At 46.7% G+C, this 26118-nt stretch overlaps 1 protein-coding gene across 2 annotated transcripts in view; it reads left to right on the top strand.

The window, feature by feature from the left end:
* The first annotated feature begins 2439 nt into the window (after positions 1-2439).
* Positions 2440-26118, top strand: part of UBASH3B (ubiquitin associated and SH3 domain containing B) — a 60411-nt gene continuing 36732 nt past the window's right edge. The window contains exon 1 of one of the 2 annotated variants that reach the window (XM_065855665.2): positions 2440-2688. In XM_065855665.2, coding sequence (XP_065711737.1) covers positions 2528-2688 — 161 coding nt within the window. In that variant the 5' untranslated portion in view covers positions 2440-2527. The remainder of the gene's footprint in view (positions 2689-26118) is intronic. The other variant, XM_065855666.2, reaches the window with a different exon arrangement.

The following is a 26118-nucleotide window of genomic DNA, read 5'->3' on the forward strand; positions in this document are numbered from 1 at the left end:
AGAACGGATGTATAAACACCCTATTTCTGTTCCTTCTTGGTTGTTGTAACATCTTTGATGCTTCCAGCGGAGTCAGTTGTAGCAAATCATCCAACCAACAGAACTTCTGGATCACAACTTCTATAATGTGGATTTTTTTAGTTGAATCTTGCATGGTTAGAGGAAAGAGATTCTCATCAGGGCAGAGTCCCTGGAAGCTGCTTCCATAGCAAATTGCATTTTTATTGTTATTTCCTGATGGAGTAATACAGCTGGAGCGAGAAAACATGCATGAATGAAGCAGATCAAGCACAACAAACCCTGCAGATTGTTGGCTGCCAATCCCTGTACGTTGGTCAGATTCTTGCCTATAGTGCTTGTTTGGGAGCTGGGAAGGTGGGATCAGCGTTAATTTGGGATTTCCATCTTCTTTCACAGATCCCGAACAAGCTGTGTCTCTGTGGTGCTGGGGATGAGTTTGTCGGTGACAGACGCTTCTTCTGGTTCACTGCAAATATTGTTATTAATAATCCTTAACTCTCCTGCTCTATTAAAATGGAACAGACGGGGTGCCTGATCCCAATTTCATGGTTACAAACTGTCTAACCCGGCTGAAATCCATGACTAAACATTCCTTGCTTTCCCCCACCGACTTTAACGAAGCTCTCGCCAATTAATAGCGAGGGTAAACGAAAGAATCGGCGCCTCAGCAACATCAAAGAAGCGAGAAGTGACTTCAAGGAATGAACAAGCAGCGCTTTGTGCGCCGTCCTGCTGGAGCTTTAATTTTCACGGCGCTTGTCGGTTCAGGCAGCGCGAGGATGGGAACACAGAGCCCAGTGTAACACCAGAGTTTCTCATCAAATAACGAGAGGGGAATGAGCAGATACCGGGGACGGTCTTTTTTTCCCCATCTCTGGCATGTTTGAAAAATGCCTCTTAGAGGTTTCTATTCATTTGCATGGTTGCAATTTCATGCTGTTCTCTACAGTGCCATGAGCTGGGCCTGCTCTGGGAAGATCCGTAGTGGTTTCTGCTGGTCTTTACAAGTGAAGGAGAAAGCAGGGAGGCTCTGAGGTGTGTGATGGAGAAGGGAAGAAAAAGAGACAAAGGAGAAGGAGGATGCCAGATAAACCCCTTGGTTTACACCCCAACTGAAGCCTGAACTGAAATACAACTAGGAAGAAAGCAGCGATATGTCCCACCCAGCCCATAGGAACATGCAGACCGTACAGCGGGAAGGGCAGTCCCATATATTCCAAGTGTCAGCCTGAGAGGGATGCAGAAGCACAAGACTGAGATGGAAATTTTGGAGCACAACTCTTCTGCCTATCGCTACCTCGACTTCAACCACCAGTGCTACCACATCAAAGGCACATCAAGTGGCAACCAGAGCCCCCAAAGTCCCAGTGTTATCCTGCGGTGCTCCTCGCCTCCCCTCTGCTCTCTCCCACAGCATTAGGTCAATATCACACTCTTTTCCACCAAAAACAACCCCAAAATAATTATTTGGCATGTGCTATTGTTTTTTTAGAGTAAGCCTCCATTTCTCCCATCTGCTCCAGCATTAGCCCTGCTCAGTGCATCCCCCCACTCCTCATTCAGCGCATCAGCCCTTGTGGCCAGGAAGCCAGTGGTACCTGGGGTGAGTTAGAAGGGGGTGGTCAGTAGGTCAGAGAGGTTCTCCTGCCCCTCTGCTCTGCCCTGGGGAGACCACACCTGGAATATTGTGTCCAGTTGTGGCCCCTCAGCTCCAGAAGGACAGGGAACTGCTGCAGAGAGTCCAGCGCAGCCACCAAGATGCTGAAGGGAGTGGAGCATCTCCCGTGTGAGGAAAGGCTGAGGGAGCTGGGGCTCTGGAGCTGGAGAAGAGGAGACTGAGGGGGGACTCATTCCTGGGGATCAATATGGAAAGGGGCAGTGTCAGGAGGATGGAGCCAGGCTCTTCTGGGTGACACCCAGTGACAGGACAAGGGGCAATGGGTGCAAACTGGAACACAGGAGGTTCCACTGGAAGAGGAGAAGCAACTTGTTGGGGGTGAGGGTGGCAGAGCCTGGCCCAGGCTGCCCAGGGAGGCTGTGGAGTCTCCTTCTCTGCAGACATTCAAACCCGCCTGGACCCCTTCCTGTGGAACCTCAGCTGGGTGTTCCTGCTCCATGGGGGATTGCACTGGATGAGCTTTCCAGGGCCCTTCCAAACTCTCACATTCTGGGATTCTGTGATCCCCCCGTGGGTCAGCCCCCGAGCATCGCCCACGCCGGGTGGGCGCCCCGGGGACCGCGTGCGGCTGCCCTCCCCGTCCCCCCGCCCGCCCGGAGGCGGCTTTAAGAGCGGGGGGGGGCCGGGCTGCGCTGGGGCCGCGGCTTCTCCTTTGCGAAGCCGCCGCTGGCTGCGCGGGCTCCGCGGGGCGCACACGCGTGGCCGGGGCGGCGGGTGGGCGCTGAGCGGCGGGGTGGGCTGGGCTGGGGGCGGAGGAGGGCCCGGCCCCGGCCCCCGGCGGGGCTCTGCGGGTGTGCATGGCCCAGCGCGGCCGGCGATGGCTGCGTGATGGCCCAGCGCGGGCAGCCCGCACCGCACGCCATGGCTGCCAAAGACGAGCTGTACAGCAAAGTCATCCCCCGGCGGAACCGGCAGCACCGCGCGGGGACCATCAAACATGGCTCGTCGCTGGAGATCCTGCTGTCAATGGGCTTCCCAAAAGCCCGGGCGTAAGTCGGCGCACGGCCCCTTATTCCCCCTTTCGTTTTACGGCGGCGAGAAGCGACGGGCGCCTTTCGGGAAGCGGGGGGGAGCTCCGGCCGGCGGGAGATGCCGGGCAGCGGGGGATGCGCACCCGGAGCGCCCCGGGGATGCGCTCCCGGAGCGGCCTGGCCAGCGGGGGATGCGCTCCCGGAGCGCGGCGGGGATGCTGGACAAGCCGAGGGACGCGCATGGTCGCTGCCCCGGCTCCGGGGGGGCGAGGGAGGTGGCGGGGGGCGGCAGGTGCCGTCCGGGGAGCGCCGCGTCCCGTCCCCGCCGCCCGCAGAGCCGCGGTGCTGAAGGGGCCTCCGCACCGCTGCAAAGTTCGGGGAGCGGCGGGGAGGCGATTTTTTTGCACCCCCAGTTGAGACCAGAGCCCGTGGTTCCTATGCCTTGAAAATAGGAAGCCCTTGGTGCAATTGCTTTTGGTCGCCCGGGAGATTTTCTTTAATCCGCGTACGAGTGAAGGAGCGGAGCGATAGACTAAAATTTCCATAGTCCAAAGTGGTAGGTTATTCGTGCCCGAGTTAGCAATGCCCTGGTGTAATCTCCTTGCATGTGCTTATGCTTTAAATTAATTAGGCAGCAACCTAATGATAACTTAATAATGATTCTCCCAGTTTTAAACATAGCAACTCCTGAAGTGGGACTGTGTGCTTTAGGATGCAAATGAAACCAGCGGGGATTTGGATGATTCCTTGAGCTGCTTAAGTTTTCCTTTTGTTGCTGATACCAATCAGAACTCGGTGGTTTCATAGCCTGTCTTCATGCAGTTTGTTTCTATAAATATAGCGATACATGCAGTGTCTTCTGTGGATTCATGAGATTGCCATGGATCCACTGGTACACACAGAAAATCTAATGTGCCCATTGTCGTACTTATGCTCCTTGTATCTGTCAGTGATCTATAGTTATCCATTGAAATCAACATACAGCATTTCTATACGTACAACGCCTGTGAATGGAGATAGTAGGAGAGCAGTGACTTCATGCTCTGCTCGTTTGGAAAAGCAGACGTGCATCTTTCAGTGTAGCTAGAGAGAAAACAGCGTGATACTATGAAAGAAACTAGTTATTACCTGTACAGCAGTGCCATCAAGGCTGACAGCTATTCCCGATCTTACCTAACCGTTAGTTGAGGAACTACGTCTACGGTTCATATTCTTCCCCAATAAACACTTGACAAAAATGGACCCAAAGCTTCACCATACAAGATAAGGAAGGTTAAACACAGAGAGCAAGCCAGAGAAAGGGGTGAAATATCCCCAACTGCAAAGAATGCTTATTGAAAATATAACAGCCTGACAGGTAAAAATGTCTTGATGCTAAATTCAAGATACTGTGATATAACCCTGTTGGACAACTCTACGGGGAGGGGGCCGCTTTCCCAATGTAAGGTAGCAATTAGCGCCCCTATTCCAGCCTGCTGGAAATACTACAAATAACTCAGCATTAAAATGCAGATAAGAAGCAAAAGAGAAATAACACCAAGCAACTAAGTACTGCCACCAAGGGCACAGTGCGGAACGGCACACAGGTTCGGAAGCGGGAGAGATAGGAGCACATGGAAAAAGGACATTCCCTAAAGGTCACTGCTTCCCAGGAGCTGCTTTGTAACTCATGTTAGTGTGAATGAAAGAGATCACAGAGTTACCAAGGAGATAAAACATCCTGTCTCCCAAAGACGGTATTGAGAAGTAGCCTTAAAGCCTTTTGAGTCTTCTCCCCAAACCCTGTTTTCTACCCCAAAGCCACAGTTACAAGAGGAGGCAGAGAATTCAGCACATTTCCCATCTGTAGGTCCTGCGTACAAATACAAGCCAGGCTGATACTCAGAAGTGGTGACCATCTGTTTGGATGGCTCACGCGAAACAAAGCTCCAGGTTGTCAGACGAATCTAGCAGGCATGTCACCAAATGCCAGCGCTGTTGGCATCGGTGGCCTCCTGGCTTCGTGTTGGAGCTGGGGACTGACTGGGACAGGGACGACTGTTGAAGCCGGGGTTACACATCTGAGCTACCTGGAGATCACAAGAATGATGTTTTGAGGCAGTACTGAGATCCTGGGGAGTACTCACATTGCATTTCAGCTTGTAACCCAGCTCCAGTAACCTCTATACCTCACACTCCTATCGATGGACAACTCAGCTTTATTCTCTTCAAATGATTCAATCATTCTGCTCCATGCTTACAGTTCATAACAGCAATAAGAGCTCAGACGGCCAGGATGATCCTGGCTGGGTGGAAATTGCTCAGAGCACTGCAGTATGTCATCTCATTGGACTATTACTCCAAAGAGCTGTTCCATTATATTTTTTTTGAGCACTAGTTATTTTTCATTCTGCAATTAGCCCATTCTATTCCGTACTGTCTAGTCATGCAGGAGTAGGCTGGCCCTGTCCAAAGTGGTTTCAGATTGAAACAAGGAAGGAAGGCAAAAGTGATGTTGTGATTGCCATTTAGCAACCTGAGCACCGAGACAAACATTTTACCTGGGGCCACGCAAACTTCGAACCAGATCCCAGTGTCTCAAGGCCCTAAATACAAGAACAGGCTTCCACAGGGCATCACTTTAAACTATTACGTGTGTACAAGCAATGTTTAAAAAACCTACATGTAACATGTATCTCACACTAAACATAGGAAAATTTAGTGCTAGACTACTGCTTTTTTCAGGATGGAAGGCGGCCTTTAACTGAAGTTATTGGAATTAATATAGGGATAAGCGGTTGAAATCCTGCGTGGTGCAGGAATCAGTGTGGTTCTACAATCTGTGAGTTCAGTGATCCAGTTTTAAGTTTCACGTCGGAATTTAAACTCCTCCAAAACATCCTCAAAACCAGAAAGTTAAAATTCTGGTATGAGAAAAATTCCTGTTTGTTGGTTTTTTTTTTAAATTCTGGGTTTGGATATGTGTGTAAATATATAAATATATGCGATATTAAACATGACTTGAGTTTCTGCATACAACTTGGCATTTTGAGGTACTGTTTCGGAAGAGATCCAGACCTAGAAAAATGAAGGTAATTCTCTGGGCTCTGTCATGACTCAGACTGGGGAAATCACTGCCCATAAACAGAGCACTTGCATGACAGGCACCGTGGTTTTCCTGTGCTCTAAGTGTGAGAGATGAGCACTGTTCTTAACACAGGTGGCAGAGCTTTCCAAAACTCAACTTGGCATCATCTCAGCCTGAAAAGGGGAGATTATCATCTACAGATTGGTCTGTAATGTTGATTCAACATGTATTGCTGTGCTACTGAGTGATCCAGACATAACTGCAAACGCTTCCCCTTCATAAAAATGGGATGGACAGGAATATCGTACAGTTTAAACGTCTCCTCCCACCACCTGGGTTTAACTCTGTGTTCATGGCCATGGAGAGGAGTTAATTCACAAAGCTGCACCATGTTCTCCCTGGTCCTGAATAGAACCAAGCCGGTCCAATTTAGATTTGCTTTCTCAGTAACTAGGAGAATTTAGAAGTATTAGGAGTTTCATTATTCTCAAAGAAAAGCAGCTCAGATCCAGTTTACAAACAGTAAAATCTTCCCTTGTGTTTTGAAAATGTTTTCGAGGCTACTAAAACATGTTTTGCCTAGTAACAGATTTAGCAACGTCGCAGTATTTCAGCCCAGAAAGGCTGCGAAGTCTCTTATTCCTCAAGGGTTTGAGCTGGATTTGGGAAAATACGGCATGGAGAAAAAAAGGCTGCAGATAATCTTTCGGGTTTGAAGTGGTTTCTGTTCCTTCATGGCTTTGCTTTCAGGGTATTAGTCTTCTGCAAATACCCTTGGCTGAAACGCATCGTACTCCAAAGGACCAGCCCAAAGCACAGGCATCCCCTAAGTCCCACTTAAGCCCAAGCTTTAGGGTTTTTGTGATTGCCAGTGACTTGTGTTGGCCCGGGGGGATGTGGAGGAAAACCCCATCCCAAATGAAGAAACTGATGGATAAAAATGTTTGGAGAAGCAACAGTTCAGAAAGTGGATTTCAAAGTTTGTTAACAGCAGGAAATCTTCAGCTCCTGAACGGAAAATCCAGGTGGTGTAGCCACAAGGGCTTAGGGAAAAGCTTCCCCCAGTGATCTGTGCCCGTTATTCAAGCCAGTGGGATTTGGGCTTGGATAGAAGCACTGGACCAGGCAGTAGAGAACCCATCTAACCAAAATATAACACTTCCATTTCCAGTACGGCGTGTGAGCCATCAGACCGATGGATGTTTGTAAGCAGGAGCTTCATAGGCAGGATTTGTGACCCGTTTACACTCTACAAACAGTGCAAGAGGAAGAATTTGCTTTCCCTAGCGTGACCTTCCCTATGTGCCTGGTTCAGCTCTCGCGAGGCAGCGGCTCCTCGCCCACACCGGGGTTAACGGAGGAGCCTCTGCCCTGTAACTTGAGGAAGGGTTGGAGCAGTGAACTGGGCTGGTTCCCGTATTGCAATCCGGGGTTCAGCGCTGAGGCCTCTGAACAGTTTTGCACATCTGGGCTGGAAAGGATCCAACAGGTCTGCGCGGCGGAGCACGGATGCTGCAACAGAGCCGCAGCTGCCAGAAGGTGCACTGGAAAAGGGCTTGAGCAAATACACATTTGGGACCGAGTCCCCTGGCTGCTCTGCACATGGATTTTGTTTTTTAATTGCAGATTTCTGCTGTGGGACTGAGAGATGATTACTGCAGTGTTCACATTGTTATGTGCCAGCGGCTTAATTGCTTTTGGTGTGGGGAGATCTCTATCGGACAGATCTGAAGTGATAAAACATAGAGGGCTTTTTAATTCCACTGTATAGTCTGGAAACTGAGGCACAGAGAAGCTTAGATGCGTCAAATCTGTAGTTAGGCTGGCACTTGCACCTAAATCTGCAGAGTTTCAATCTATTAGCTTAATGGCAAGACTTAGATATCTGGTCTAAGTAGAACATCTCTTTCTATGACGTTGTATAAAATTTTCAAATGGAGAGAGACCTTCTCTTGTCAGAGGCTGAAGATGGCGTTCCTGTGATAAGATCACACTCTAAAATGATAACGGCAGCAGTAGCACTCCATAGGACCTCAGTGATTCGGGACACTGCATATAGAACTGCCATGAATCATATCTGATAGTTGGGAGAAGTGGAACAGTCATGTATTCAAGGTCTGCTGTGGACAAAGAAAACGCTGTTGCCACAAACCTTGAGGACAGAGCATCCCTGCACACAGGTTGCTCACCGGGGAGCAGGGTCGGCGAGTCCCTGCAGTCCTCGCTGCACAAGTGCCGCCTTGTGCTTCTGTCTCTCCCATGATTTGTCGTGGAGCAAAGGTCCTGAACGTGCTCCTACCCTCTGCACTGGGAAAGAGCTGCAGAAAGCGCAACCCAGGCCCCACATGTCACCGAAAGAGACCGAAAAACTACTGTGTGCCTTCTGTGCCAAAACCCCAGGGAATTAATAACTAGCACTGAGTGTGCAATTCCCTTTCAAGCTACATATCAGTTTCGAGTGATAGAGAGACCGGTGTTATCTTTTCCTTCGCTATCCGTTTTTCTCTCTCATTTCACAGACCTGACACTACTGTCAAGAGCCGGTATAAATGTAGTGACGGGATTCCCAAGACAAAGACCCGCTAGAGAAACTAGTGATTTCAGATATCCAGCATGGCCTATTGGAATGGAGCTTTGTTTGCATAAAATACTGATTATTCTTCCCCCTTGGAGACCTGGTGACAGTGGCAGCATGCTGGCCCAATTCTGCAGAATTCTGCAGTATTTTCTTGTAAAGCGCTCTGGAAGTTTCCCCCTAGATTACTTCTGCCGCTTTGCTATGCAAGAGCTCATGTTTGAAGGTTATTCAGGACCTCCTGAATAAGCGCACCATGAGAGATCAGGGGGAACCCTGCTCTTAGAAAGATCATGAGTAGAAGCTTTTAAATGTCAGCTCTCCTGACGAGACTTGTGTGTTTGAGAGCGGATCTTAGACTCCCGAGTCTTGCTCACACTTGAAAACGCTGCCCTAGGTTTTAGCTGGCGCTCATAGTGGATTCACAGCATGCGCTCTGCAATTGCAAAAAGAATAGAGACATCCGTGTGTGTGTCTGTGCTGCACCAGTCTAATTATCCCCAACAAGCAGAGTCATCAAAAGAGCTGTAGTTTAGCAGCTGACAGCGTTTTGGATTCCGTCCCCGGGGCTCGCTGCAGGCTTTGTGCGTTACAATGGGGTGCGCCGGGCGCCCGTGTCTTACTCACCCCCTATATAAACAGACCTGAAGAGAATAGGGCTCGGGTTTGCTCGGCGTTGTTCTGTCCCCACCATATCCATGTGCACAAAGACTGAATGTAGAAAGCAGCGTAAAGCAGAGTGGAAAAAAAAACCAGCAAGAAATAATAGGATGGGTTGAGGGGATTGCTAAAGGTTGCTGACAACCTACACCATCACTGCTTTAGACATCCTTAAACTCTCATCTATGTTCATGAGACACAGGTGCTGCCCTTTCAACTCCACTCTCCCACTATTTCTCCTGGATCTTGGACAAGTCCCAGCGCCAAAAGGTGCTTTTTAAGGTGCTCCCAATCCCCACAACATGCAGACAAGAGACGTCCACCTCGCACACCTTCTCTAGGAAGCCTCCCCCTTATATTTTAAGGATGTGGAGCTACGACAATAACTGACAGCTATTGTCAGCACCAGCTTTCTGTCACCCACCAAGCAGCAGCACGAAACTCAAATAGAAAGCAAACCATTATAAACTTGAACCTGAGTGACAGGAGATGCATTGGATGTCTTTGCTTTCCCCAGACACCAAATTCAAGCCCTTGGGACTGAACCCTCTTGTCATCGCCAGCACCAACACCTTGCAGGCCAGGCCCTGTCAGCAGGAGATTAGTGGGAAAATGCCAAAGGTTCTGCACGTGGCCGAGCAAACAGCACCCTGAGTACACGTTGGGATGTGTGATGCTGATAAACACCCTGGCTTTTCATAGCCTGGCATCGAAAGAGGTTCAAACTGTAGTCTCGCCCCCCTGTTGTTATCAAACGCAAGGCAAGTGCCACTTTTTCCCCTTTCATGTAGTATTAACGAGGCCCTGCAGTTCATGATAGCGCAGAATTAATCATTTGTGGTCAGCGCCTATGAAATAATTGCCAGTGGGGAGGGCGGTGTGTTCCAGCGAGATTTTTCATCTCCTGATTTGTAAAAACGAGTCTTTTCTTTCTCCTCTGCCTAATGAAATGGAGCAAGTTCTCACACGACAGAAACCTCATTAATGGCCCGATGCAGCAAAGCCCTTGGGCACCTGCTCCTGGTGAAGGGCTGGGATCATGGCGCTCCATACATTTCCACCCACCAAGAAGGGGGGCGCCTTAAATAGCATTGGAAATACCTGGAATAGTAAAGCGGTACCGTTTGTCTTCTAAGCTGTTCCTCGTTTTCTTGGGAAGTATCGAATCGGTTCCATGACGCACATTTCAAGCCCTGACTTGGTGCTGGCATGAAACGCCACACTTGTTTTTCCCTTGTGTGGCACCAGTGGGTAGAAGCCTGGTTTTTATTCACCGCAATCCTGCTGTGCTGGGGGCTGTGCAAAGAGAAGAGGCAAACATCAGCCAACCCCTCCAAAATCTTGGTTGTTACCCGTAGTTACAGCGAGTTGGATGGACGGGTGAAATTCACAGCTGCTCTGTTAGGAACGGCTGCTTTGAAATAAGTATCATTCCCGTTTTACAGACAGAAATATTTAAAATGAGGCAATGATGCCAGAGAGGGCACCTTAATTAACGTTTGCCATCCACTCCAAACGAAGGGTGCCCCAGAACTGCGGGCTGTAAATGGTGTCAGTGATGTCCTGCTCCCTTGTTCTGCTGTTATATTGGATTTATTCTTCACAATCAATATTCTACTTGCGAGTAGCTGCCAAGTCCTACCAAGTGCCAAATCACAACCTATCACCCGTGGGTAAGTTGTAGCCAGTTCTCCCAGCACCATTCAAAGAAATCTCAAACTAAACAAGAATTGTATCTGGTTCATATTCACACGACTCCACGGGCAATGGAAATGAGCCTTGCAATAAATGGAAGTTACAGCTGCACCTTACGAGACACATTTATATTGTCTTTACAGTCTCTTTGACCCCTTCCCATAGCTATACCATAAATACATTGATGTTCTAAAGCCTCCGGTGGTGTAAATCAGCCCAGCACCACTTTGTTGGAGCAATACTAATACATCCCAGCTGAGGATCTTACCCAGAAACAACCTTGCTTTGCTACCAAAGCTTCCTTTAGAGAAATAGGGGTTTTTTTCCACCATTTGGGTAATACAAAGAGCCTGTGTGTAAATAAGAATCGCTACCATAGCCTCTGGGAGAAAAATCCCAACCTCAGGTGCTTCTTGCCTATTCACAGCACATGTAGGTTGTTGGGTCCACAGTGTGTACAAGAGGTTTCCTGTGGGGGGTGAGTTGCAGAACTGGGACCATTTACACCAACCTGAAACCAGCTGTATGGGGGTATTTTAAGACCCACTGACCCACTCCCCTGTGGTATTTCATCTTACTATGGTAAAATTTTCCGCTTGCAAATGGGAAACTCACCCTTTATAAGAGGCATTCGCAGTTATTACAGGGCAATGTCTGCTCTTCAAACCCTGTTGCTTTACAAGAAGAGATCAGGGACATGGGCGATGGCCTGCGTAGTGGGTACAGCAATAATTAGACCCAACTTCCCAAAGAAGCCCATTAGATGTCATCTCTAAGAGAGGAATTAACTCCTTATGAAGCCCCATAGTTTGAGGGTCAATGTATCTTTCCAGCTTCACCAGTTCCTGCCCCAAAGCTGCTGATCCTCCTCGGGATCAAAGGACTTGAAGCCCTTGGGGGTTCTAAGAGATAGATAAGATAAATAAGATAGAGAAGATTCTCCCGCTCTTCTTGCTGCCACTGCCTCTTTTCAACTATAGGACTAGGAGCTTGCAGGGGATTTCCCTTAAGAATTTTACATATTTGCTGTCATCAGCTTGTTCTGGGGGAGAAGGATGGCAGAGACATCATTTCAGTCCTTCCTGGTGGTTTTAATGTGTCTGGAAACCAAGCCCTTTGTGGATTACCCAAAGTCAGCAACCACTTTGGAAAACCTCGGCTCAGTGACGCTCAGTGGCTCTGCAAATTAAACACCTCTCAGCAGGCGTGAAGGTGTTAGAAGGTATTTGCCTGAGGACACAGAGAGAGTTTCTCCCAGCACTGGGTTCAGATCTGGGTAATAAATAACATAAATAGCCATAAATAACACCCAAATGTACTCTTATGTGGCAATTAGACAGTGTTCCAGGCATCTCGCTCAACTTCCCACCTACCGAATATTATTTCAGTTTTGCTGTAGCATATCCCCAAGTCTTACAGGACCTTTGATGTAGAATTGCATTTGAGTCCTAGACATGTGATGGTAAGGAAGGAATCCTTTTTCCATGCTGCTTGATGTTTCTCTTCCTTGCAACACATTGGTTCTGAGTGTCAGTTTATTTGTGGAGTGTATGTGTCTAACACAAAAGTGCTTGAAGCAGTTGAACAATTGAGATGAGATTATGCAAATGGGATTGAATGCTGTGACTAGATAATTGTCCCTTTGAATCAAGTTATGCGTCAAATCAGAGACGAGTTTTTGGTTGGAATGAAAATTCCTGAAAAATAAGGGTTTTTTTTTGTGCAAAAACAATTGGTGAATCCTAGAAGCATCCCATCCATACCCCGTGGCGTTCGCAGCTTAAGGCAAAGCCGAGCTTTGCAGCAGCAGGCCAGGCAGAGGGAACGTCAGCCTTTGAACACAGGAACCACGCAGGTTTGCACAGGCTGCCCCACGTTCAGGGAGAAAACCGGCGTGAGTTTAGGTGCCAATCTGGGAAAGGGTTCAAACGTTTTGCTCAAGTTCAAACACAATAATAGTTCCATTGGTTTTAATCGAGATTAGTCAGGCGCATAAATGCACGGGTAGCTTGTGGCCTTTGAAATAGCTTTGGGTTTAAATACTGTGGCGCAGAGCGGAGCTTTGCTGATCGTCCTTTGCTGTTACCACCAGCCAACTGCCAGCCCACATCAGAACTGCTCGGTTTGGTTCTCTGGATTACTGTCTCTCTAATTTCATTTCCTCTTGCATGTCAATCAAGCAGGTTTTTTCTCTTAATGTGCATCCTGTTTGTTCTGAAATGTGCAATGCCATTATTTGGCTCTAATTATTGTACCCACTACCCATGGCATTGCTCATGGCCCTGATCAAGCAACAGGGTTTGAAGAGCAGACATTGCCCCATAATAACTGTGAATGTTCCACCAGCCACTGCCATAGAAGGAAGGCAGAGAAATTTCCACCAGTTTTCTTTGCCATCAGCAGAGTGTTATCTCCATCCCCTTTTCACAGATATGGAAAGCACAGAAGGATTAAGATTCTGTTTTCAAAACCAGCTTTCAGTTTCTCGGTTCTGAACACGTAAAACCAGCCATGTGTGAGCGCTCGCACATCCAACCCCAGCTGCACCGCGCTCACCGTCTTTGCACATCCTTGCGGAACTGCAATGCAAGCATTCAGAATCAGCACCTGCTTCTGCCAGACTGTCTGTGTCATTTGTACAAAGCCAAACTACCAGCCCAATTTGCATATACAACCTGGTATGACATGTCTAACATAATTACGGGTTCAATAGCTATTTTCAAATGTGATTCGAGGCTAGATTTTCAAAAGTATTAAGGCATCTAGACACACAACAACTCCATCTGTTTCCAGCTATCTCTTTTAAAAGAAGCTGTAGAAATCCAGGCCCAACCCAGGGTGGGTTCAGCCATCACCTCCCTTTCGTTCTCAGCACTGTCTTGGCTGCTACCACGTACCGTTCTGCACTTTCCTGCTTGCCAGATGTTGCTGTACATCTGCAATGGCTCCGCTCGTACCTGTGGTGTTACACGGAATTAATGCGGAAGAAAAGGAGGCTCATATTCTACCTTATTCAGGTTAACCTTTCTTTTTCGATACTGCTGCCTAAGATCTAAGCACACGGAAGGGGCGAGGGGATCTAAGGTCTAACAGAAGAGCTCGCTTTAGAGATGTAGATTGCATTATAGGAAATGAGAAGCAATAATCAAAGGAAGTTCTTCATTCTCATTATCAGCTCTCAGCGTCTCGTTTCTCAGAGCAGAGCGCTCCCGTACACCCAGCACAGCCCCTCTCAATTCTCCTCATTAGAGACCGGAGCCTTCCTGCTTCTCATCATCGCAACCTCCACACGACCACACTCATCTTCCTCAAACCAGCGTAGATTTTGCCTTTACTTTTAAACAACTCCTCTTCAAACCTAGCAAAAGATGCGGCTCCTTCCTCAAAAATCAATGGCTATCAAAGCTTTCTTTTGTCTAGCCTCATTCAGGGCACACCGACTTGCAGAGTAATTGTTCCCTTGGATTCAGCAGCGTTTGAATCGAGTTGTAAGCATTGATTTTCCTCCCTCGCTTGTGTGCCAGTGATATCCAAGCCATCTATAAAGCAGCTTCAGCCAGGAAATGTGATTAGCGAGGCTGGCACGGCTTCAGCCCGTCAGAAGACCAGGCTGAGAAGAGAACATGTAAATGTTTGCGATAATTGGTGACAATTAATCTTCTATGCTGATGGCTGAATGGGACCTATTAAGACATGCAGAGAAGGACATTTACGTTCCCATTCAGAAGAGCCCTAAACACGTTTACGTCCCATTGATTTCAGGGAATGGGATGGACTGGGGTAGAGAAATAATTTGCTCTCCCCTCCCCATGCACAGAGGAGGAGTCTCCCCACCTTGCACGTGTTTAAAATGCTGCATAAAGCAAACAGCAATAGGAAACCCAACCCTTTAGCAATACGGGTTCCAGTTTTCAGAAAGCACTTGGAGTAACTAGCGGGTTGGACGCTGAGGATGTGCTAACGCCTTCCAGGCTGCTCCACCACCAGCTTGTGCTGGGGCTATTGTACTTTTTCCCTTTCTCAGGGTCTCCGTTTTTGCAGAGTCTCATATTGCCGTGATGTAACAGCTCACAGCACAGGAGCATTGAACACGTCCCAGGAGCACAGTCCCTGGCTTCCCTCCCATCCCTGCCGTCTGCCAGCAGTGGGACGGAGCGCAGCACACAACTGTCCCTGCGCTGGGCTGGGAACACAGGGCAGGAATCTGGGGCTGTCAGTCTGCCACCAGTGGTTGTTCCCGGTTTTAGCTCTGCTTGTAGAAATAGGCTCTGGTGACAGGTGGTTTCACCAGCCAACCTTAGGTGAAGTGTTGAAATACAGGATTTTTGTGTCTTCCTGTTCATGACGCATACAAAAGACACGAACAATAACCCCCCCCTGAACTCTGCAAGCTTTAAAACTTTTTATAAGTCATACTGTTCTGGTTTCTTGCCAAAGCCAGTGCAGCCCCTGGAGCACTTCTGACTTCTATCCCTGCTTCCGTGATCTGTACGAACCATAACAGACGCAGAGAATATCTACAAGATAAGAAGAGGCCCCTTCCTCCATGCACACTCAGGCTTGTTCTCCCTCCCCTGGCACGCCGGGGAACTTGTGACACAACACAGGTGCAGTTTATCTGGGAAGGAGAGAAAGGGCTTCTTCCATCTCCGCAACCATCTAGCTCACCCAAAACATCTTAAAGCAATGGCATCACTATTAAAATACAACATACATAGCTATAATGCTGGAAATCCCCAACACTCCTTAGAGCTAGTAGCTGTAAAAATATACAGCAATATACCTACTTATACATTTACTATATATGTAACAGGCATATGCACACATTTATATACACACACAAGCATATGTTCCTACAATATATACGATGAAGTGTGCAGGGTAAGTAGAGTTGAAGTTAGGAAGTAATTTGTGGCCAGTGTGTGGTTTTCTTCCTGTTTGGTTGGTTGTTGTTGTTTTTTCCCTTTCTCTACAATACAAACCAAACCATCAGAATCAGCAGTAGGAGCCGGGAGAGCTTCTTGGTTCGGAAGAGAACCTGGAGACTGACTTGACAAATGTCATTACAAGGGCTGAACAACCCAACCCAACCCAACCCAACCCAACCAGCCCGCGGGTCTGCAGTGCTAAGTGATTGAGACCACAAGAAACCAATGAGCAAGGGCTGGAACTAAAACTACAAACTTGTCCTACAACACACTTATTCTGATGAGATATGTCTTCCTGACCACTTTTATAGGAGCTCGATGTCTGATTAATAAAATCTTAGGTTTGCACAACATGTTATGCTACTGTTTGTTTCACCCGTGCTTTGCAAATTGTGGCCTGGATTAACAATTCTCAAGCAATATATAGGACAGGGTTTAAAAAGAACAAGGCACCCAGCAAATCACCCTCAGACCCTTATTGAGATGAACGGTGCTTTAGGGAAAGCGCTGTGTACATATGAGCTTGCAAGGCCCCATTCTTTGCGGTTTCATCTAAGAGACGCGCACCACTGCGTGGCTGAACGTGCACAGGATGTGAGCCGGTGGTTTCAGGAAATGAATGGGCTGAATTCTGCTCAGGTTTGCACAGCGATAAATCCACCCTGCTGCCCCTGGGGTTATCGCACTGCACTCGCTGAGCGGTCCTGGCCTGCTAGACAAGAGATGTCAGGAATCATTTGTCCAGGCTATAAAGAATAACGGCTTGCTCTTCCTCTAATGTGCACGCATAAAAATATAAGACTTGCACAGCCTGTTAGATTAAAGGTTCATTTAGCTTAATACACCACTAAGCGGTTCTTCTGTTCTTCGTCTGTGCCAATCAGCCACTTGGAAATTTCCTGAGCCAAACTTTGCATTTGGCCCCAAATGCTTGAAAGCTACCATTAAGCCAATCCTAATTTATATTTCCTCTTCTTAATGTATTTATACTATAACCTTCACAGCACTATGTGCCAGCAATTCCCACCACTCACTAATGCATTATCTTAAAAGTACTTGAGTTTGTTTACCTATCTTGGCTCTTTTAAGCTCCGATGAAGCCACATGAGAATCAATGGGAGCACAGTTCTGCCTTGTAATCAAACCACAGCGAATACAGTTTAGACGAGTCTGATCTCACCGATTTTTGAAGGAAATTGAGAGAACCGAGGTTGCAAGTTACTGCAAGAATCCAGACAAACAGAGATCAGTGGCTCTTATTAATGGGAAGCAAAAAGGCATTCAGTAAAAGTGGGAAATCCCCCTTCTCCCTTTTAGATAAAACATGAGCATAAAGTTTCAGTGTGAGAATCCTGTCTCGGTATTCCCCTGTTCTCCAGACTGCAACCAGGGCTGTGCAACACTTCGGTATCGAAGTATTCTGGATTCAGACTAGGCTGGACATCAGAAATCAGTCAGCAAGAACAGGACCAAGCCATTATCAGGCAAAGCAGTCGTGTTTCTTCTCTGAGCCAGCTCTGGGATGAACAGAATCATGAGCCAGTTTACAGAATCATGGAAAAGTGTGATATAAGCAAATCCCAGTGCCTAATTCCTTTGGTTCTTATTATTGGATGGATGGTAATGGTTAACTGAACGTGGTGGGGAAATGATACAGGAATAGCTGGAAGCAAAGTGTGCCCCTTTGTTCTGTGCGGTTTATCCAGGAGAAAGTCCCCCCATGTGCACTTACCAAGAAACGGGAAGGACCTCAGACTTTGTCCCGCAGTTAACGTAGCCTACGATGGGAACAAGAGCCAACGAGTGACATCACTGGGATCCCTGCCACTTGATTTCCTTCCACCTGAAGGGGAAGGTCGCAGCCTCTACATTTTAAAAGCGACTAAGACCAATGAACAGCTGGGCTGTCTTTGGGTAGCAGAAGAATGTGTCGTTGTGTCTGCTGTGTGGGTGGGAAAACTCCTTATTTCTATGGGGTGTCCCTCAGAACAGGTCACTTCAACTGCAAGAGGGCTTTTCCTCGGTAGGGTTTGCAAGAAATAGATGATCCTCAGCAAAACGAGAGAGGCCAAAAGGTTGAGGGACAGTTGCAGGGCTACTAGGATAAGGACTCTACCCAGAAGAGTTTGGGCGGAAGCGCTTGGACCATGAACACTGAAATCTGCATGTGGATTATGAATGAACCTTTATTCTGCAACCAAATGCATACCAGATGCTGGGATTCAAACTGAAACGTTTCCCTGCAGTCCTAGGAAGGCAGAATAAAAACTGAACGTGGGTCGCTTCAAAGCTCAGCGGCATTTGAGAGCTGCTTTGCTGTGGCCGCTTGTGGCCCTGCTCTGCGCAGGTGCAGCGGGTGTCGCCCACAGCAGATTCGCTGCTGACGCTGTGGAAAAAGCTTCACACAAACAGGTCACTTTTCGGTTTCAGAACAGAGCTGCAAGTCATGTGAATGACCAAGTATTGGGCAGTTGGGTCACCACACCCTCCCCTCCCCGCCATCACACATCCTGCACACATCTTAGACTGGGGGCATTGCTGAAGAATTACAATTCAGAGAAATACTGAAAGGAGAGAATTACTCCATTGCCTAAACTATAGAACTATAGATTACAGCATCCACCGGGAAGTTTGTGCTGCGAGATGATAAATCTCAATATTTGCCATATAAAGCCCCTCTACCTAGTGTTAAGAGTGATTCCACCGACACAATAAATAGTGTTTAATGCAAGAGCATTTCACAGCAGTGCATGTCGGGGTGTCAGGGGCCACCCCGTGCATGCAGAGCGGGGTGTCCTGTGCAAAAGCTGCTTTCCAGGTGGAGGAGTTGCCCCCCGAAAGCCACCCGAGTGCCGCGGGGTCCCTTTGCAAGCTTGGCTTTCCATTCCTTGAGCCATCATGGATTTACCTGCCTGGTGGCTTGTTGGGCAGCCAACACTCCCAGATAGAGCCAAGGGCTGTGCTGGTTGATGTGGAAGGGGAATAACTGAAATGATAGCGGAAATTTGGGCAAGAAAAGCTTAGTAAAACGAGCTGAGACCCATGGAACAGATCTGACCCGCTCCCTCTTTGAGGTCCCAAGGATGAGATACTGTTTACTCCACTCTCTGTATCTTCAGAGCAAGGATTGTGCTTTATCCTTTGAACAAACAGCAGCTCCGGGCCTGGAGGAACTTGGAGCATCTCTCTCAGCCTGCATATTATGGGATGCTGGAGGAGCCTGGCTGTGAAATCACTGCAGGACAGCACACGGGGCTCAGCTCAAACAGAATACACAAAAAGGGAGAAAGTATAGTAAACAACTCTGGCTTATTACTGTTTATTTGATAGAGGTTTGGGGGTGTAGGTGGTGTGGTTTCTTTCTTTTCCCCCAGTCAGCTTCTTGACTATTGGGTTGTGTTATAGTGAGAATTGATGGTTCGTTCCTGTGGAAATAGATGGAGAGTTCGAAGAAACACCACCCTATTAGCTATGAGCAGATTGAACACCCCTGCAAAGCCACCATCTGCCACCGAGAACGGGAAATTAAAGCAAAATGAGAAACTGTTTGGTTTGTTTGGGGGTTTGTGTTTGTCATTGATAATTGTCAGCCTTGGGGCTATAATTAGCTTTTCTGTACCGTGTATTTATACCGGGGGAAACTGGGCTTTAAAGATCATTATTTTCCCTCTGTGAACAGAACGGTTGGACCACATGCTGGTCGCTCTTTGCTGGGTCTTCCAGGGCTCGGGTGAATGCAAAACCATCAGTACCGTTCATCTCACCCCATCGATAGCACAGGAAATGGTTCTCTGCGTATTTCTTGACAACTATGAGATGTGGTCACCAAGGCAAGACCCCCCAAACGTCGCAATCTGGGTCCAGACGAAAAGGCCGAGGGGAATTGTATCCACATGGGACACCCACGATGTATCCCAGCCTATAGACAAGAGCAGCCATTTATTTCGACAGATGTACTGATATGCTCGACACATTAAAAACATCATTTCCTGGAAGTAGCTGGACCAAACTGTGACCATTCTCAAGGTGATGACAATTCCAGAGCCATGAACTACTCACCATTATTAATAGAATTTGTAACATGAATCAGTCAGATGTTTTCATCTCTAACGAGCTCAGATAATTCCAACATGAAATTGTACTGTAGATACCTCCTTTTTCCTTCCTTTGTATAATAAATGATGTCCCTGTCATTCTGCCACTAATATACCTGCTTAACGTTTTGCCCTTGAGTCCCTGAATATGTTATTATCTATGAAGAGAAAACACTTGAGGCAACAAATAAGAGCAGAAGACGAGAGGTTTTTTCCTTGTAACATTCAGCGAGCAGAATGAGCTTGTTCCTTGTTCTCTCACTGAATTACCGTGTTCTAAGTTTAGCTACTAAACCCACTCGTGGCATGGTTTGCTCTTTGTTAATAATATTAATGACTACCTGAGATGGCAGCATGGAGTTGAATCCACCGAGGGCTGGAAAGCATTCTGAAAGTCTAATCAAACGAGTAATGCTTACTGCGAATTATGGAAAATTCAGATTTATTCCTGAATGAAACGCCATCCCTTTAAGTCATTAAATATGTAGCTGCAATACGGACGTGCTTAAATAAATTATTTAAAGTTATTTCTAGTTGCGTGTGGGAGGTGGGTGGGCGATGAAGTTGATACTTAGTGGTTAGAGCAGCCTTTAGCCTTTACATTTTCCCAGCTTTCGCCCAAGTTTTTGGTGGGTTTTTTTGTCTTTTTAACTCCGCTGGCTGGTGCAGACAATTGAGCTGCGTTTGATCAAACTTTTTTGGCGGTTGTGAGAGTTTATTCTAATCCCGCAGTTTTCTCGGGCCTGTTTATGCACCTTGAAAATGTTGGTTTGCAACGAAAGTGTAGAGTCTGACATCTGGGCAGAACAACCCCAGGTTCCAGTGTAAGTTGGGGAATGAGCTATTAGAGAGCAGTGTAGGGAAAGGGAGCTGGGGGTCCTGGGGACAGCAGGGTGACCATGAGCCAGCACTGGGCCCTTGTGGCCAGGAAGCCAATGGGACCTGGGGTGGGTTAGAAGGGGGTGGTCAGTAGGTCAGAGAGGTTCTCCTGCCCCTCTGCTCTGCCCTGGGGAGACCACCCCTGGAATATTGTGTCCAGTTGTGGCCCCTCAGCTCCAGAAGGACAGGGAACTGCTGCAGAGAGTCCAGCGCAGCCACCAAGATGCTGGAGGGAGTGGAGCATCTCCCGTGTGAGGAAAGGCTGAGGGAGCTGGGGCTCTGGAGCTGGAGAAGAGGACACTGAGGGGGGACTCATTCCTGGGGATCAATATGGAAAGGGGCAGTGTCAGGAGGATGGAGCCAGGCTCTTCTGGGTGACAACCAGTGACAGGACAAGGGGCAATGGGTGCAAACTGGAACACAGGAGGTTCCACTGCAAGAGGAGAAGCAACTTGTTGGGGGTGAGGGTGTCAGAGCCTGGCCCAGGCTGCCCAGGGAGGCTGTGGAGTCTCCTTCTCTGCAGACATTCAAACCCGCCTGGACCCCTTCCTGTGGAACCTCAGCTGGGTGTTCCTGCTCCATGGGGGATTGCACTGGATGAGCTTTCCAGGGCCCTTCAACCCCTCACACTCTGGGATTCTGTGATTCTGTGATACAAAAGCAGCTTTGGTGACACGATGAGAGGCCAGAACAGATTCCTCACGCTTCAGAAGGCTTGTCAGGCTTCTATCCTTCTCATTTAAGGACTAAAACACATCATTTCCATGGCATCTTAGTGCCTGTTTTCATGAAACTTCATCTGTCTACGGCCAAAACTCAAAAATCATTCCCAAGCCTGAGTGACGGCCCTGTGAATGTTCCTTAATGAACCCAAATTTCAAGGCCAATTTCTCTCCCCATCTAATGTACCCAGGTGGGGTACATTGCACAAACCTCAGTGCTGACGTCTCCCTTTTGCCACACTTCTTTCCCTTCTGTTTCCTCTTACAAAAGTTAAAATTATTAGGAAAAGCTCGCAACAGACGATTTGGCCCTTTTATTTTAAACAGACAAATGGAATATCTGCGTTTTGCCACTGGCTGTTATACGAACAGGGTTTAATTTCAGAGAGAATCAGGCAAATAGCAATGCCCCAAGATGAAAAGCAATCATAAAAAACTGATCAGAAAGGTTCCTACAGTATCAAAAAGTATAATTGCACTTGACTGAGATCTGGATTGAGAGGGAACTACCTGCAGTCATGCACCAAGAACAGACACATCACTGATATATACTCAAAAGCTGAATATATCGCTCCTGTAAGTGGCTCTTCGTGTGTATTTGTTTATGAGTTGCCTCCCCCAAACTCAGAATATCAAACCCCCACGTGTTCGCCTCTCTCCGCAATCTGCTGTCTCTGTATGGCATGAACACAATCAGATTTTCTTGACTAGAGATAAAAAATGCTCACCATTTCAAAACCAATTTATCAAGATAATAAGAAAATGTATTGAAAATGCCGGCGTTTTTAAGGAGCTCTAGCTCAGACACAGCAAATACAAATTAAGCTGCTTGATCTATCCTCATAGACCTTTATATAGCATAGTGCAAGGGAAGAAAATTCCGGTTCCTCGTAACTTGTTATGATATTTGTATTAATAATGCATATGCTGGTAGAACCAAAAAGCCTCCTTCTGACACCAAGGTCACAAGCTAGCGAGCGCTGTTCATACATATATTAATGCCCTTGACTACAAAAAGCACCACCCAAGTGATGGAGAGGAAACAACATGTGAATCCAGGCAGGGAAAATGCAAAGAGAGATGGGGACATGGTACACACAGCAAAAGAAAACTCAAAGACTGAAGTATCTGCAGCAGAGAGTTCTTGACAAAGTAAGGAAATTCGGAGAAAGGCTGCAGTGAATGTACGGAAGGAATAAAATGTACTTTGGTGGGGCGACAGGGATGTGAGTCCTTGCTGGAGCATCAAGCCCTGGGGAAGCGGTTGGTACGTGGGACCAACAGCCCAGTGCTGGGACCAGGTAGTGGCCACAATCCCCAAAACTCCGAGGACCCCGGTTTCAAACCCCGCTTTCAACCCCTGCAAGAAAAGCCCTTCCCTAAGCAGCCAGAAGGGAATGCAATTAAGGTTCATAAAGTCTAATGCATGAAAATGAGCAGAGACAGATTACGGTGGGAAGAACGTTTCTAATTGTAAGGTCGCTGTCCTCGTTCCTTGGGCCTCCGAGTACCGAGTTGAAGAAAGCAAATGAGATGATCCCATCAGGAACAATTCTGTGCTGTCTGGGAGATGGGAAGGACGAGCAATATGAAAACGCCTTCTTTACAGTATAATGCACTTTCTCAGCTTTTCTCTAGAAATGCAGCCAGAGTTTCTAGCACTTGCTTATGAACCTATGTCCCTTTTTTCTGTCGTGCTTACCAGGCTGTTTTCTGTCTCCTCACTGGCGTATTTCTTTAGTATAATTTAGGATATTAGCTTTACTGATTGAGGAGGAAGAAATATCTCCTGTCCTTACACTCACCGCTGGAATTGGTCTCCAAGTCATGTCAACACATTTCACTCCTCTTTCGGATTTGTTTGCAGAGTTTCACTGTGACTTGAGCTTGAATTACAAAATCATCTGCACAGAACCCAACTGTCTTCTCAGTGTTTCCTGACACGATGAGCCAGATGTTCTGCCTATTCTGGCCTCTTTTCCCAGCACCTCTTGTAGGTTTTGTAGTTTAATTCAAAGAGGGAAGGCTGGGAAACCATCACCTTGAAACTACCCCTTGAAACTAGGACCATGCATTAATTTTGTGCCTGTTTTCCAAACTGTAAGATGGGAATATCCCGTTAGTAACCCAGGCAAAAATCAGCCAGCGTTTTCATGCGAGTGTAACTGGGAATTAGTGGATTTGTCACAAACGTAGCCGTGATTAAAACCGGTTCATTCATGCCTCGGTGGGGAATGTGAGGTGAATATGAATATGCATGTACATTTTTATTCTGTATCTCATGTCTTCCAAGACAGCTGCAGGGTGGGGGGATGGACAAATAGTCGCATTATTCTGAAGTATGTGTGAGTATATCTGGGAAAAAATCATAAGATGGTGGTTAAATGAGCCTTTGTGTAATCCTTATCTATGATTTTCCACTATGACTCACCATCATTTACATGTTATCTAACATTGAGAGTCCCAAGCTTGTGTTACTTTCTGTTCTCAATGCTCAGTGGGATAAATTGAATGTTGGGGTTTTATCCAGCCTGCTTGGCCATGGTCCTGTGGGGCTGAAGGAGTTAATGGTTTACTAGAATAACTGTCATCAGACAATTGTGTTAGAAAGAGCAGCACTTACCAAAATACATTTTAGCCTGCAGCCTACAAGAACAATACAGCCATTGTATTGTAACCGCAGAACTTGGCACGCAGATAAGGGAATCGTGTTTTGTTTATGACGGAAGTGATGGAATCCATTGAAAGGGTTTTGTTTGACTCCTTTGGAAGCAAATTCCAGCCCCTTTGTGAAGGGTGTTTGCAGCCTTTGGGTCAGGGCTGTTACCTGCCTGAGATAGAGAGGGGATAATGAAACCAACCTGCCTCCAGGTGACCCTCAGAACCCCCACCTCACCCTCATTTCTATTGCAAGGGCAAGGAAGGGCTGAAGTGCTCAGTAGATACATCAGAGTTATATATCTCATCACAAAACCCACTCCCTGTAAATAAATCCGAATTGGAAAACAGAACGTTTTCAGCTTCTTTCAACTATAACCAAAAAATGCACGTTTTGTTTGCAAACATGTCGTTTTCAGGCAGGAAAAAGTAGGTTTTCAAGCTACATAAAATGCTTAATCCTCACGGGAATGGACAAGGCCGTTTATTTGGCTTTTACCCAGGATGAATGTTCATGGAGGAGGTTTTATTCACCGAGTAGGGACTTCTTAACCTTTTCTGTACGAGCAAAGTCTGCGTTAATTCAAGCCACCTCGCTTTGAGAGAAGAGAGGAGGAAAATGATGGTGACTATAATACAGCCAGTAGATTTTTAAATGGTAGTGGATCCCGCCACAAAGTTCAAGGGATGAAACTGGAGTTTCTGGCCTTTTTTTCTCTCCATCGTATACCTATTCCAATAGATAACTGCACAACTTAGGCCTTATGACTAAGGACAGAAGATCATGAATTTACCTTGGAGACAGCGACATTTAACAACCAGAACTTTAACACTTGAACATTTTGTTTTAATCCATAGTCTCAAAGGTTTTAAGATACACTTGGGTTTCTTAAGCTTTTCTGTCCAGCCAGGAAGGATACGGATTGACTTTGCTTTTTCTAATGAAACTCATTGATTCTGAAATATTCACTTGATATTAGGAGCTGTGCCATTAAAAAGAAAAGGAAGTACAATGACAGGATTGAGGAACTCTAATAATACTAATATGAAAGGGCTTTCAGAATTCTTCAAAGGTTATTATACCCTCAACACTTGCTGATTTTTTAAAGTGCGTAATTTCATTTGAGTCACTTCCCCTATAAATTACATACTTAAAAACCTGCTGATGTTGCCTCCAATGCTTAGAAAAACATCCCATTTTAGACCTTATTTCCATCCCCCACTGTATCTCCATTTTACTTCAATAGATACTTTCGGGCCATAGTTTTTCACCCCAACAGCGGCACAGATTAACTCAGTTACGCTTCGCTATCATAGATTAACTCAGTTACACTTCGCTATCACATACAATGCAGAGTCATCTTATATCTTCAGTCCTTCGAGTTGTTTTTCAACAGAAGGTTTATTTTCCATGATTTTAATTAACTTTGGACTTGGTATTAATACTTTTAGACTGGGTTCAATAGGGAGCACTGTTGGTTCTTATCCAAAATGCCTACACCTTTAATTAGATCTATTAAAGCCAAAGACATTCAGGCTTGGGTTTTATTAAGTTAAGCAACAACATCCATATAGAGCAAAACAAAAGGAAGCCTGTTGGACAAAAATATGGATCCTCAGAGCCACAGATTTTAACACCACATTGGAAAACCAAGGGAATGTTGTTTCGCTTCCTATTTAAGGCTTTAGTGACTGCCATTCACAACGTTTAGCTCAAATAATCAAAATTCACCGCGCAGCTTAGGAAACCCTCGTTCATCTTATGGATGCTGAACCCAAATGCAGAGAAGCAGATCCCTGATAACTGGAGCACACACATAAAAAGTCCTTTCACCCATCCTGAAGGGCTCAGACCAATGTATAGACATATCCCAAAGGCTTTTGTGGATTTTCTTCTGTGGGTTCCAGCAGATTTTGGAAGAAATCTACGATAGCCTGAAGAATAACAGCAGCAGCCAGAGACCTCACTACCTCTATTTTGGGCACGGTATAAAATGCACCCAGAAATAAATAGGTTTGTCAACATCAACCAGCAAAAGAGAAGTAAATCCAGCACTCGATTGAGCTACTCAAGCCCCCATTAGAATAAAAAGCTACTTCTGATTTCTCTTCCACCCATAGTCCGTCCATCCGTCCATCTGTCTGGGTACCACGAGAACTGCAATGTCCT

This window comes from Patagioenas fasciata, chromosome 24 (genome assembly GCF_037038585.1).
Source record: "Patagioenas fasciata isolate bPatFas1 chromosome 24, bPatFas1.hap1, whole genome shotgun sequence".
Lineage (NCBI taxonomy): Eukaryota > Metazoa > Chordata > Aves > Columbiformes > Columbidae > Patagioenas > Patagioenas fasciata.